Here is a 15,253-nt window from a genome sequence, read left to right as displayed (position 1 = left end):
CTTTAAAGCAACAAAGATCAAAAGAGACAAAGAAGGTCATTACATAATGGTAAAAGGATCGATACAACAAGAAGAGCTAATGATCCTAAACATATATGGACCCAATACAGGAGCACCCAGATATATAAGGCAAGGTTTTAACGACTTACAAAGAGACTTAGACTCCCACACAATAATAGTGGGAGATTTCAACACTCCACTGTCAATATTAGACAGATCAACCAGACAGAAGATTAACAAGGATATCCAGGGCTTGAACTCAGACCTGGAACAAGCAAACCTGATAGACATTTACAGAACTCTCCACCCCAAATCCACAGAATATACATTCTTCTCAGCACCACATCACACCTACTCTAAAATTGACCACACAATTGGAAGTAAAGCACTCTTCAGCAAATGCAAAACAACTGAAATCATAACAAACAGTCTCTCAGACCATAGTACAATCAAGTTAGAACTCAGAATTCAGAAACTAACTCAGAACTGCATAGCTTCATGGAAACTGAACAATTGGCTCTTGAATGTTGATTGGATAAACAATGAAATGAAGGCAGAAATAAAGCAGTTATTTGAAACCAATGAGAATGAAGACACAACATACCAGAATATCTGGGACACATTTAAAGCAGTCTCCAGAGGAAAATACATAGCAATAAGTGCCCATATGAGAAGAGTGGAGAGATCCAAAATTGACACCCTATCATCAAAACTGAAAGAGCTAGAGGAGCAAGATCAAAAAAACTCAAAACCTAGCAGAAGACAAGAAATAACTAAGATCAGAGCAGAACTGAAGGAGATAGAGACACGAAAAACCCTTCAAAAAATCAATAAATCCAAGAACTGGTTTTTTGAAAAGATCAACAAAATAGACAGACCACTAGCCAGACTGATAAAAAAGAAAAGAGAGAACAACCAAATAAATGCAATAAAAAATGATAAAGGGGAAATCACCACAGATTCCACAGAAATTCAAACCATCATCAGAGAATATTACAACCAACTCTATGCACATAAACTAGTAAACCTGGAAGAAATGGATAAATTCCTGGACACCTGTGTCCTCCCAAGCCTAAACCAGGAGGAAGTCAAAACTTTGAAGAGACCAATAACAAGGTCTGAAGTCGAGGCAGCAATTAAGAGCCTACCACTCAAAAAAGCCCAGGTCCAGACGGGTTCACAGCCGAATTCTACCAGACACACAAAGAGGAGCTGGTACTATTCCTTCTGAAACAATTCCAAATAATCGAAAAAGAGGGAATCCTTCCCAAATCATTTTATGAGACCAACATCATCCTGATACCAAAACTCGGCAGAGACCCAACGAGAAAAGAAAACTTCAGGCCAATATCCATGATGAACATAGATACAAAAATCTTCAATAAAATACTGGCAAGCCGATTGCAACAGCACATCAAAAAACTTATCCATCATGATCAAGTAGGATTCATCCCGGGGATGCAAGCCTGGTTCAACATATGCAAGTCTATAAATGTAATTCACCACATAAACAGAACCAAAAACAAAGATCACATGATTATCTCAATTGACGCAGAGAAGGCATTTGACAAAATTCCACAGCCCTTTATGCTAAAAACCCTCAATAAACTCAGTATTGACGGAATGTATTTCAAAGTAATAAAAGCTATTTACGACAAACCAACAGCCAATATCATACTGAATGGGCAAAAACTGGAAGCATTCCCTTTGAAATCCAGCACTAGACAAGAATACCCTCTGTCACCACTCCTATTCCATATAATACTGGAAGTTCTAGCCAGAGCAATCAGGCGAGAAAAAGAAATAAAGGGCATTCAAATAGAAAAGGTGGAAGCCAAATTGTCTCTATTTGCAGATGACATGATAGTATATCTAGAAGACCCCATCACCTCAGCCCAAAAATTCCTGAAACTGAGAAGCAATTTCAGCAAAGTCTCAGGATACAAAATCATTGTGCAAAAATCACAAGCATTCCTCTACACCAATAACAGACTTAAAGAGAGCCAAATCAAGCATGAACTGCCATTCACAATTGCTACAAAAAGAATAAAATACCTAGGAATACAACTCACAAGAAACGTAAGGGACCTCTTCAAGGAAAACTACAAACCACTGGTCAACGAAATCAGAGAGGACACAAACAGATGGAGAAACATTCCATGTTCATGGTTAGGAAGAGTCAATATCGTGAAAATAGCTATACTGCCCAAAGTAATTTACAGAATCAACGCTATCCCCATCAAGCTACCATTGACTTTCTTCACAGAACTGGAAAAAACCACCATGAACTTCATATGAAACCAAAAGAGAGCCCGCATAGCCAAGTCAATTCTAAGCAAAAAGAACACAGCAGGAGGCATCACACTACCAGACTTCCAACTATACTACAAGGCTACAATAATCAAAACAGCATGGTACTGGTACCAAAACAGAGATATAGGCCAATGGAACAGAACAGAGGCATCGGAGGCAACACAACATATCTACAATGATACAATCTTGGATAAACCTGACAAAAACAAGCAATGGGAAAAGGATTCCCTGTTTAATAAGTAAACAGAAAGCAGAAACTGGACCCCTTCCTGGCACCTTACACTAAAATTAACTCCAGATGGATTAAAGACTTAAACATAAGACCTGGCACCATAAAAACCCTAGAAGAAAATCTAGGCAAAACCATTCAGGACATAGGAGTAGGCAAGGACTTCATGATCAAAACACAAAAAGCATTGGCAACAAAAGCCAAAATAGACAGATGGGACCTAATCAAACTCCACAGCTTCTGCACGGCAAAAGAAACAGTCACTAGAGTGAATTGGCAACAAGCAGAATGGGAAAAAATTTTTGTAGTTTACCCATCTGACAAAGGGCTGATATCCAGAATGTACAAAGAACTCAAACAGATTTACAGAAAAAAACAAACAAGCCCATTCAAAAATGGGCAAAGGATATGATCAGACACTTTACAAAAGAAGACATACATGAGGCCAACAAACATATGAAGAAGTGCTCACCATCACTGGTCATTAGAGAGATGCAAATCAAAACCACATTGAGATACCATCTCACGCCAGTTAGAATGGCGATCATTAAAAAATCTGGAGACAACAGATGCTGGAGAGGATGTGGAGAAATAGGAACACTTTTACACTGTTGGTGGGAGTGTAAATTAGTTCAACCATTGTGGAAGACAGTGTGGCGATTCCTCAAGGCCTTAGAAATAGAAATTCCATTTGACCCAGCAATCCCATTACTGGGTATATATCCAAAGGACTATAAATCGTTCTACTACAAGGACACATGCACACAAATGTTTATTGCAGCAATGTTTACAATAGCAAAGACCTGGAACCAACCCAAATGCCCATCGAAGATAGACTGGACTGGGAAAATGTGGCACATCTACACCATGGAATATTATGCAGCAATCAGAAATGATGAGTTCGTGTCATTTGTAGGGACATGGATGAATCTGGAGAACATCATTCTCAGCAAACTGACACAAGAACAGAAAATGAAATGCTGCATATTCTCACTCATAGGCGGGTGATGAAAAATGAGAACACATGGAAACAGGGAAGGGAGTACTGCATACTGGGGTCTATTGGGGGGAATAGGGGAGGGACAGTGGTGGGGGGAGCTGGGGAGGGATAGCCTGGGGAGAAATGCCAAATGTGGGCGAAGGGGAGGAAGGCAGCAGAACACACTGCCATGTGTGTACCTATGCAACTATCTTCCATGTTCTGCACATGTACCCCAAAACCTAAAGTGAAATAAAAACAAAATTAAGTTGTTTGTTTTTGTTGTTGAGTGGTAGAAATTTTTCTTGTATTACAGATACTAGTAACCTATCAGGTAGACAAATTGCAAATATTTTTTCCCATTTTATGGGTTGTCTTTTTCTTTCTTAATAGTGTCTTTTGGAGTATAACATTTTAAAATTTTGATGACATCCAATTTATTTATTTTTCTTTTGTTGTTTGTGCTTTTTGTGTCATATCTAAGAAATCATTACCAAATTCAAGGTTATGAAAATGTACCTCTATGTTTTCTTCTAAGGGTTTTATGGTTTTAGCCCTTATACTAGGTCTTTGATCCATTTGGAGTTAATTTTTTTATACAGTATAAGGTAGAAAACCGAATTCATTTTTTTGCATGTAATTATTCAGTTGTTCCAACACCATATTTTGAAGAGACTATTATTTCTTCATTTAATGGTCTTGGCACTCTTGTCAAAAATCAATTGACCATAGATGCATGGGTTTATTTTTTGGAGGCTTAATTCTATTCCATTGACCTATACATTTATATTAATGCCAGTACTTCTCTCTCTCTCTCTCTCTCTCTCTCTCTCTCTGCAATATCTTGTTCTGTCACTCAGGTTGGAATGCAGTGGCAAAGTCATAGCTCACTGCAGCCTTGAACTCCTGGGCTCAAGCAGTTCTTCTGCCTCAGCCTCCCAAGTAGCTGGGACTACAGCCATGCACCACCACATGGGGTTGGGTTGTTCTCGTTTCTCCAGTTACATGAGATGTGACCTTAGATAGTTCATTTGTACTCTTTCAGACTTTTTGATGTAGGCATTTAATGCTATGAACTTTTCTCTTAACACTGCTTTTGCTGTATTCTAGAGGATTTGATATGTTATGTTGCCGAAGCAGGAAAATAGGGTCTGGAGGCAGGGAATGCAAAGCTAATTCATACTTCAGGTATGACAGAAATATCCTCTCCATAGAATGTATGCTGTAAATGACTCTGTAACTTTATTCATTCTTTCCATTTACATAGGTATACCCAAGATAACCAATGGAATCCTCTAGGGGGTATTTAAACTCCCAAATATTCTGTAACAGGGCCTTTGAGCTCCTATGCTTGGGCCTGCTCCCACACTGTGGAGTGCACTTTCATTTTCAATAAATCCCTTCATCCCTTCCTTGCTTTGTTTGTATGTTTTGTCCAATTCTTTGTTCAAGATGCCAAGAACCTGGACACTCAGCACTGGTGACATCACTGTTATCGTTCAGTTCAAAGAATTTTAAAATTTCCATCTTGATTTCATTGTTGACCCAATTATCATTTCAGAGCAGGTTATTTATTTAACCACACATTTGCGTGGTTTTGAGGGTTCCTTTTGGAGTTGATTTCAGATTTTATTCCACCATGATCTGAGAGAGTACTTGATATAATTTCAGTTTTCTTAAATTTACTGAGACCTGTTTTGTGTCCTATCATATGGTCTATGTTGGAGAATGTGCCATGTGCTAATGAATAGAATGTATATTCTGCAGTTGTTGAGTAGAATGTTCTATAAATATCTGTTAAGTCCTTTTGTCATAGAATATAGTATAAATCCATTGATTTTTTCTTGACTTTCTATCTTGATGACCTGTCTAGTGCTGCCAGTGGAATATTAAAGTCCCCCACTATAATCGTGTTGCTGTCTATCTCATTGCTTAGGTCAGGTAGTAAGTGTTTTATAAATTTGAGAGCTCCAGTATTAGGTGCATATATATTTAGAATTGTGATATTTTCCTGCTTGACTAGTCCTTTTATCATTAAACGGTGTCCCTCTTTGTCTTTTTCAACTGTTGTTGTTTTAAGATTTCTTTTGTCTGATATGAGAATAGCTACTCCTGCTCGCTTTTAGTGTCCATTTGCATGGAGTATCTTTTTCCACTTCTTTACCTTAAGTTTATGTGAGTCCTTATGTGTTAGGTGAGTCTCTTGAAGACAGCAGAAACTTGGTTGGTGAATTCTTATCCATTCTGCCATTCTGCATCTTTTAAGTGGGGCATTTAGGCCATTTACATTCAATGTTAATGTTGAGATTTGAGATACTATTCTATTCATGATGCTCTTTTTTGCCTGAATACCTTCATTTGTTTTCATTGTGTTATTGTATATAGGTCCTATGAGATTTATGCTTTAAGGAGGTTTTGTTTTGGTGTATTTCATGGAATTGTTTCGATATTTAGAGTTCCTCTTAGCAGTTCTTGTAGTGCTGGCTTGGTAGTGGTGAATTCTCTCAGCATTTGTTTGTCTGGAAAAGACTGTATCTTTCCTTCATTTAGGAAGCTTAGTTTCAGTGGATACAAAATTCTTTGCTGATACTTCTTCTGTTTAAGGAGGCTAAAGGTAGGACTTCCCTTCTAGCTTGTAGAGTTTCTGCTGAGAAATCTGCTGTTAATCTGATAGGTTTTCCTTTATGCGTTACTTGATGCTATTGCCTCATAGCTCTTAAGATTCTTTGCTTTGTCTTGACTTTAGATAACCTGATAACTATGTGCCTAGGCAATGATCTTTTTGTGATGAATTTCCCAGGTGTTCTTTGAGCTTCTTGTATTTGGGTGTCCTGATCTCTAGTAAGGCTGGAGAAATTTTCCTCAATTATTGCCTCAAATATGTTTTCTAAACTTTTAGATATACCTTCTTCCTTGAAAACACCAATTATTCTTAGGTTTGGATGTTTAACACAGTCCCAAACTCCTTGGAGGCTTTGTTCGTTCTTTTAAATTCTTTTTTCTTCGTCTTTGATGGATTGGGTTAATTCAAAAGCCTTGTCTTTGAGCACTGAAGTTCTTTCTTCAGCTTGTTTAATCCTATTGCAGAGACTTTCCAGTGCATTTTACATTTCTCTAAGTGTGTTCTTGATTTCCAGAAGTTGTGATTGTTTTTTATTTATGCCATCTATTTCACTGAAGAATTTTCATTTCATATCCCATGTCATGTTTTTGATTTCTTTACGTTGGACTTCATTTTACTCTGGTACCTCCTTGATTAGTTTAATAATCGACCTTCTGAATTCTTTTTCTGGCAATTTAGAGATTTCATCTTGGTTTGGATCCATTGCTGGTGTGAAAGAAAAATAAATCTTGGGGCTCCTAAATCACTAAGCTAAAGGGAAAAATCAAGCTGGGAACTGCTTGGGGCCAAACTACCTCCCATTCTATTCAAAATCACCCCTCTGCTCACTGTCATAAATGCACATCTGATTGCCTCCTTTGAAGAGTCTGATTAGAAACTCAAAAGCATGCAACTGTTCCTCTCATCTATCTGTGACCTGGAAACCCCCTCCCCACTTTGAGTCTTCCTACCTTTGTTTCAAGTGTCCTGCCTTTTCAGACCAAACCAATGTACTTCTTACATAGATTGATGTCTCATGTCTCCCTAAAATGTATAAAACTAAGCTGTGCCCCAACCACCTTGGGCACATGTCATCAGGACTTCCTGAGGCTGTGTCACAGGTGTGTCCTCAAGCCAAAATAAACTTCCTAAATTGAGTCCTATCTCAGATTTTCTGGGTTCACACTGGTAAGCTGGTATGATCTTTTGGGGGTGTTAAAGAAACTTGCTTTGTCATATTACCAGAATTATTTTTCTGATTTTTTCTCATTTGGGTAGACTATGTCAGAGGGAAGATTTGGGATTCAAGCGCTGCTGTTCAGATTATTTTGTCCCACCAGGTGCTCCCCTGATGTGGTGCTCTCCCCCTTCCCCTAGGAATGGGGCTTACTGAGAGCTGAACTGTAGTGACTGTTTTTGCTCTTCTGAGTCTTAGCTACCTAGTGGAACTACCAGGCTCTGGGCTAGTCCAGGGGAGTGTCTACAAAGAGTCCTGCGATGTGCTCTATCTTCAGGTCTTAGAGCTGTGGCTACCAGCACCTGCCCTGGTGGAGGTAGCAGGAGAGTGAAGTGGACTCTGTGAGGATCCTTGGTTGTATTTTTGTTTACTGCACTGGTTTTGTGTTGGTTGGCTTCCAGTCAGGAGGTGGCACTTACAAAAGTGGACCAGCTGTAGTTTTATAGGCAGGATGCAAACTTGCCTAGGGACCTGGTTAAGAATTCTGGTTTCTTAGGCAGTGGGCAGGGCCACAGAGCTCCCAAGAGATTATAACTTTTGTCTTCAGCTAGCAGGGCAGGTAGAGGAAGACTACCAGGTGGAAGCAGGGGTAGGTGTGTCTGAGCTCAGATTCTCATTGGGTGGGACTTGCTGTGGATCCTGTGTTGTATGGGGATGTGGCTCCCAGTCCAATGGAGTTATATTCCTAATGGGATTATGGCTGCCTCTGCTAAGTCATACAGGTCACCAGGGAAGTGGGAGAAAGCTGGCAGTCACTTACAGGCCTCACCCTGCTCCCATGCAGCCTGCAGTGCTAAATGCCAGTCTTACTCCCGCTGTGCCACCGCAACAACACCAAGTCTATTTCCAGGCAGCCAGTGACCTGCTGATAACTTGCCCCAGACCATGAGCCTTCCTGTTGAGAAAGCAAGCAGACTCATAGCTTTTTGGCATCTCAGGAATGCCTGCAATGATGATCTAGTTCCTTCAGAGGATCTGTAGCTTCTCTTGGCTTTCCTGGTATGTTTCTGTGGTAGTTCTTGGAGCAAAAGTTTACAATGTGAGTCTCCACATGCTGCTGTGTCCATGCAAGTAGGAGCTGCAAGCTAGTCCTGCCTCCTATCTGGCATCTTTCCCCACATGAGATTTATTTTGATATACTTTCACATTCAATGTATTTGTCTTTGGATCAAAAGTAAGTCTCTTATAGATAGTATATAGTTGGGTAATACTTTAAAAAAATACATTCCTCTAATCTCTGCTTTTTAACTGGAGAGCATAATCCATTTACCTTTAAAGAAATTACTGATAAAGAAGGACTTGTTTCTGCCATTTTGCTATTTGTTTCTTCTGTCATATCTTTTTTTGTTCCTTAGTTCCTTCACTAGTGCTTTCTTTTGTGTTTAGCTGATTTTCTTGTAGTGTGCCATTTTGATTTCCTCCTCATTTTTTTTCTGAATATCTTAAAGATATTTTCTTAATGGCTACCCTGAGAATTACAATTAACATTCTAAATTCATAATTCTGTCTTCTCCTCTATGTTATTGTCTTCTCCTCTATGTTATTGTCACAAATTATATCTTCTCCTCTATGTTATTGTCACAAATTATATCTTTATAAATTGTGTTCCTGTTAGCATAGATTAATAATTTTTCTTCTGTTCATTTGTCTTTTAAATCATATAGAAAAAAAGAAGCGATATATAAATCAAGCATACAATAATACTGGATTTTTATATTTATCTATATAGTTACCTTTACCAGAGATCTTATCTTTATTTCTTTATATGGCATCAATTTATTGTTTAGTGTCCTTTCATTTTAACCTAAAGAACTTTCCTTAGTGTTTCTTATAGGGAAGGTCTGCTAGTGATGAGCTCCTTCAATCTCTGTTATCTGAGAATGTTTTAATTTTGATTTCATTTTGAAGAATCATTGTGCCACATATAGCATTATCTGTTGACAGACCTTTTTTTTCTTTTATTGCTTTAAATATGTCATTTAATTGCCCTCTGATCTCTGTGGTTTCTGATAAGAAATCAGGTGTAAGTCTTCCTAGTCAGGTCTCTCTTCCTGCTTTGAAGATTCTGTCTTTTGACAATTGAATTATAATGTATCTTGGTATGAATATCTTTGATTTTCTCCTACTTGGGGTTTGTTTAGCTTCTTGGATGTGTAGATTGATGTCTTTCTGCAAATTTGGGAAATGTTTGGCCATTATTTCCTCAAATATTCACTTTGTACCTTTCTCTCCTCTCCTTCTGGTACTCTCCTAATGCATATGTTGTTATGCTATCTGATGGCTCTGCTTATTTTGCTTCATCCTTTTTTCTTTCTGATCCTCCAGTTGGGTAATCTCAATTGACCTATCTTCAAATTTACTGATTCTTTGTACTGCCTATTCAAATCTGCTGTTGAATCCATGTAGTGAATTTTTCATTTCAGTTATGCTTTTTAACTCCATAATTTCTACTTAGCTCTTTTTTATAATTTTTATTTCTTTATTGATATTCTTTACTTATTGAGACATCTAGTTTTATTTAGTTCTTTGTTCATAGTTTCCTTTAATTTTTTTGAACATACTTAAGACAAGTGATTTAAACTCTTTGTCTAGAGTTTTGGGCTACCTCCAGGATAGTTTTTGTTAATTAATTTATGTTTCTATAAATGGGCCATATTTTCATGTTTTTTTATGCCTTCTAAATTTTTTGTTAAAAACAGGACATTTTGAGTATTCTAATGTGGTAACTCTGGAAATCAGATTCTCCTCACTCTTTCCAACATTTGCTGCTATTGTTTGTTATATGCTGCCATAATCTTCTTCATTTATTTATTTTGGTACCAAATTTCTTTATTTGAAGGAATGGTACAAATCAAAAAACTTAAGTGGATGTTTTGGTACAACTTATAGAAAAGGTAAAGGAAACCTCAACATTCATGCATTGCCTTGGTGACCAGGGAAGTCACCCCGTGGCAATGGGGAAATTAGCTTAAGGCTTAGCTTTCATTATCACTGTCTCCCAGGGTGTGCTTGTCAAAGAGATATTCTGCCAAGCCAGATTCTGGTGCTCCCATCTTGTGCATGTTGGTCATGTGGTCATCCAGTTCTTTGATGGATTTCACCTGCTCATTCAGGTAATGTGTCTCAATGAAGTCACACAAATGGGGGTCATTTTTGTCAGTGCAGTTCCAGTAGTGACTGATTCACATTTTTTTCCAAAGATAATGCACACTCTATCACATTCAGTCCGCTCTCCCAGTCATCATGGTCTGGTTTCCTGATACCCTGAAGGAAGATTTGGCCACCTTGTTGATTCTGCATCTTCATCAGTTTCTTTTCATGTTCCCTCTCCTCATGAGACTGGTGAAGAAAGTATTTGGCAAAGTTCTTCAAAGCCACATCATCAAGATTAAAGTAGTAAGACATAGACAGGTAGACGTAAGAGGTGTAGAGCTCCAGGTTGGTCTGGCGGTTGATGGTAGCCTCTGAGTCCTGGTGGTAGTTCTGGCGCACCTGCGAGGGGGATGCGGTCATCTTGGTGGCAGCTGAGGAGAGGCGGTGTCGGCGGCTGTGGCTGCACGGTGCTGGAGCGGTGGTGGGGGCCGTGGTGAGGTTGGAGGGCGCAGTGAGGAGGTGACGGAGGACTGGCTATGGGCAGCTGGCCAGGGTGGGGGATGAGTGCCGGTTCCATCCAAGCACTATTGAAGCAGGAAACCGCAGTGACTCTTGGGGAAGCATATGCTTACATAATCTGTTTCTTTAGTGACTTTTTCAAACTGTTTTTGGCAAAGATTGTATTCTTTGTTGTAGTCACTGAATTCTCCATCTGTTATCTCAGTGGTCAGCCAGTTTCTTGAAAGAGATTTCCTTAAATGCTAAAATTTAGCACCTCTTTCTTCATAAAATACTCCATGTTGTTGCACGGCTTTTTTTTTTTTTTTTTCTTAATTGGATCCAGGGTTTTAAAAAAGGTTGATTCTGTTAGTTTTTGCCAACTCCAAGGTGGCATCATAGAGAGACAAACTCTTGGCACTCTCGATTTCATCATTCTCAGTGATGTTACTTCGCTGATTTTTTTAAAGCAAATTACTAGATTGGACTCAAACTATAAGTTTGGTTTTGCTTGCAGTCAGTTGTAACTAAAATATCAATTAAGTTTTTTTTAGACTTAGCTGCATGCTGCTTTGAGTTTTCCCCAGACATTCGTGGTTCAGGGTCATCCAGGGAATGTGGGAAGAGTTTATAGATAGAACTCAATCTTCTTTCCTTTCTTGAGAACCCCATCCTACTCCTGACTTTTCAGAAGTAATGGTTGTTGTCGCTGTCTTCTGGTTCTTGTGGCTTGAGGAACTACAGATTTTCTATTAAAGTGTTGGTCATTGTGCTTGGAATTATAACTGTAGCCTGTAAAATCAGGAAAATCATCTTGTGCTTATTCCTTCTTTCAGGTTTTTGACATCTCTTTAGGCTCTGCCTGCTTTTGGTTGCTCTCCAGAATATTTAAGTTGTTTAAAAAAAATTTCCCCTGGAGTTTATAATTGTTATCTGTGGGGAAGGGTGGAGAGGAGAGGAAGTCTGTTAGGAGCTCTCTCTACCATACTTATAGCAGAATTGATAAGAACCAGTTTGAAATCCTGTTCTGGTGCTTGTTTATATGGTCAACCACAATTAGGGCTTTCCTAAGAGAACAGGAATTTTTAAAAATTGTGATGAATCTCTCTCTCTCTCTCTCTATATATATATATATATATAATTTTTTGAACTGTTTTAATCATTTTTAACTGCACAATGTAGTGGCATTAAGTATATTCACATTGTTGTGTAATCATTACCACTATCAATCTCCAGAACTTTTACATTTTCCCAAACTGAAAGTCTGTATCTATTAAATATCTTTTATTTTACTTAACAGAAGAAAAAAGAACTAAAGTGAAACTTAGGAAACCAGTGAACTTCAGATAAATGTATCTTCAGCTCAAGATATGTTAACGCCTTAAAGAAGCATAAGGATTAAGAAATAAAAAGATTATGAAAAATGCTGAGATTGGACTCATTATTTTTTAATTTCTCATTTCAACTTCAGAAGAAACAGTCATGCATGAATAATGCTTCTGTCAAGGATAGACCACATATACAATAATCCCATAAGAGTATAATGGACCTAGAAAAGAAATTTTTGAGATAGGATCTCACTATGTTGCTCAGACTAGAGTGCAGTAGAAAATCACAGCTCACTACAGCCTCAGCCTCCCAGGCTCAAGCAATCCCCCTTCAACCTCTCAAGTAGCTAGGACCACAGGCACATGCCACCATACCTGGCTGATTTTTAAAACATTTTGTAGAGACCAGATGTCACTATGTTGCTTGAGCTGGTCTCAATTGATCCTTCTGCCTCAGTCTCCAAAAATGCTGGGATTATAGGCATGAGCCACTGTGCCCAGCCTGTAAAATTCTTTTTTTTTTTTTTATTTTTAAAACCAGAACATTTATTGCATGACTAATCATTGAAATTCTTAAGATGAACTGGATGCTACAACAGCTGTCCTCTTGGGTTTAGGTATTGTTCCTTCACAGAATCCATGGTATACAATTTTTAGGTGCCTCATTGGACCTGTCCTGGTGGTATTTTGTCTTTTAGCCTTGGCACTCCAGTTATACTTTCTCTTGCGCTTGGTAGGGTAGCCACATTTGCCACAGGTCAACTCCTGAAGGTGGTAGGCCTTAGAGCCACAGCAGTGGCACAATGTGTGCATCTTATTGCGATGCTTCCCAAACGATGACATTCTCTTCGTCATCTTGTTTCTGCAGCTGACACCAGAGAGCTTTTTTTATCTTTTAATTTTTTAAAATCATACTTTAAGTTCTGGGGTACATGTGCAGGTCATGCAGGATTGTGACATAGGTATACACGTGCCATGGTGGTTTGCTGCATCTATCCCCCTGTCATCTATGTTATGTATTTCTCCTAATACTATCTCCCTCTCCTATCCCCCCGACCCCATGGTATCCCTCCCCAACCCCCATCAACCTCCAACAGGCCCCGGTGTGTGATATTCCCCTCCCTGTGTCCATGTGTTCTTATTGTTCAACACCCATTTATGAGTGAGAACACGCAGTGTTTGGTTTTCTTTTCTTCTGTCAGTTTGCTGAGAATGATGGTTTCCAGCCTGTAAAATTCTTATTACCGAGTGACATCATAGCCCTCATGGTGCAATACATTATTCATGTGTTTGTGGTGATGCTGGTATAAACAAAGCTACTGTGCTGCCAGTCACATAAGAGTATAGCACATACAATTATCCGTATTATATAATACTTGATAATAATAAAGGATTATGTTACTGGTTTATGTATTTGCTATTCTATGCTTTTTATCATTATTTTAGACTGTACTTCTACTTAGAAGTTAACTATAAAACATTCTCAGGCAGGTCCTTTGGGAGGTATTCCAGGAGAAGGACAGCTCAACGCATGTTATTGGCCCCTGAAGATCTTCCAGTGGGACAAGATGTGGAGGTAGAAAACAGTGATACTGATGATCCTGATCCCATGTAGACCTAGGCTGATGTGTGGGTTTCTGTCTTAGTTTTTAACAAAAAAATTTAAAGGTAAAAAAGATATTGTTAAACAGAAAAAAAATTATACAACAAGGTATAAAAATAATTTTGTTCAGCTGAATGGTATGTTTGTGTTTTAAGCCAAGTGTTATTACAAAAGAGTCAGAAAGCTTTTAAACATTTAAAAGTGTATAAAGTAAAAAAGTTGTAGTAAGCTAAGGTTAATTTATTATTGAAAAGGAAAATATTTTTCTCGAATTTAGTGTAGCCCAGTCTACAGTATTTATAAAGTCTACAGTAGTGTACATAATGTCCTAGGCCTTCACATCCACTCACCACTCACCCACTGACTCACCCAGAGCAACTTCCAGTCCTGCGGGCTCCATTCATGGTAAGTGCCCTACACAAATGTATCCTTTTCATCTTTTATACCATATTTTTACTGTACCTTTTCTCTTTAGATATGTTTAGATAGACAGACAAATAGTTACCACTGTGTTATAATTGCCTACAGTATTCAGTATAGTAACATGCTGTACAGGTATGTAGCCCAGGAGCAATCGGCTATGCCGTATAGCCTAGCTGTGTAGTAGGCTATGCCATCCCGGTTTGTGTGAGCACACTATGACATCTCTCAGAAAGTATCTCTGACTTTAAGTGATGCATGACTCTGTTAACTTCGTATGCTTATTCTCACTTTCTTTTGATCCTCAAAAATGTTAGTTATGTCATTAATTTTATTTGGTCAAGGTTTAAAACATTGATTTCTACTGTGCAGTTATAATTCCCAAAGTTCTTTAGTCTTAATTCTACATTTAAATGGATTGTGTAGTGTTCATAATCATTTGGTTATCACTGCTCCTCTATTCCATAATGCTTTATTTTGACTTAACCATTGGTTTTCTGAATTTCTTTATGTATTATGTTTTTTAATGAAAAGCTCATAGGTGCTGTACTTTCTGAGTTCCTGGGAATATTTGCCTTTTGCCTTTGGGCTTGAAAGACTTCAGAGACATTGTTCCACAGTGTTGTGACATTGAATAATGCTGAGGAGAAGAGTTTTCCTTCTTAAGTGCTTGTAATATTTTATCTTTATCCTTGAAGTTTGATAACTTAATCAAGGTATGTGCAGACATTGATCTTCCTGCACCAATTATTCTTGAAATAAGAATAGGTGCCCTAGAGTGCTGCAGAATTCTTTATTTCATGGAACTTTCCTGCTGTTTATCTTTGAATACTCTTTCCATTGCATATACTGGTATTTCTACTGCAAGGACACCAAATAAACTTCTGATAAACAGTTTATTAATTAATTTACTGATTATACTTTTATATTTTTTTTATCTTCCCTCCAGTT

The 15,253-nt window shown here is 38.2% G+C and overlaps 1 protein-coding gene across 1 annotated transcript; it reads right to left on the bottom strand.

Moving 5' to 3' along the window:
* Positions 1-12,852: 12,852 nt before the first annotated feature.
* LOC108593961 (large ribosomal subunit protein eL37-like) lies at positions 12,853-13,134 on the bottom strand. The gene has a single exon (XM_035265440.2). The coding sequence runs from the start codon at positions 13,132-13,134 to the stop codon at positions 12,853-12,855; it is 282 nt and encodes a 93-aa protein (XP_035121331.1).
* Between the last annotated feature and the right edge of the window lie 2,119 nt (positions 13,135-15,253).

Source organism: Callithrix jacchus, chromosome 10 (genome assembly GCF_049354715.1).
Source record: "Callithrix jacchus isolate 240 chromosome 10, calJac240_pri, whole genome shotgun sequence".
Lineage (NCBI taxonomy): Eukaryota > Metazoa > Chordata > Mammalia > Primates > Cebidae > Callithrix > Callithrix jacchus.
This window is presented reverse-complemented; position numbering and strand designations above follow the sequence as displayed.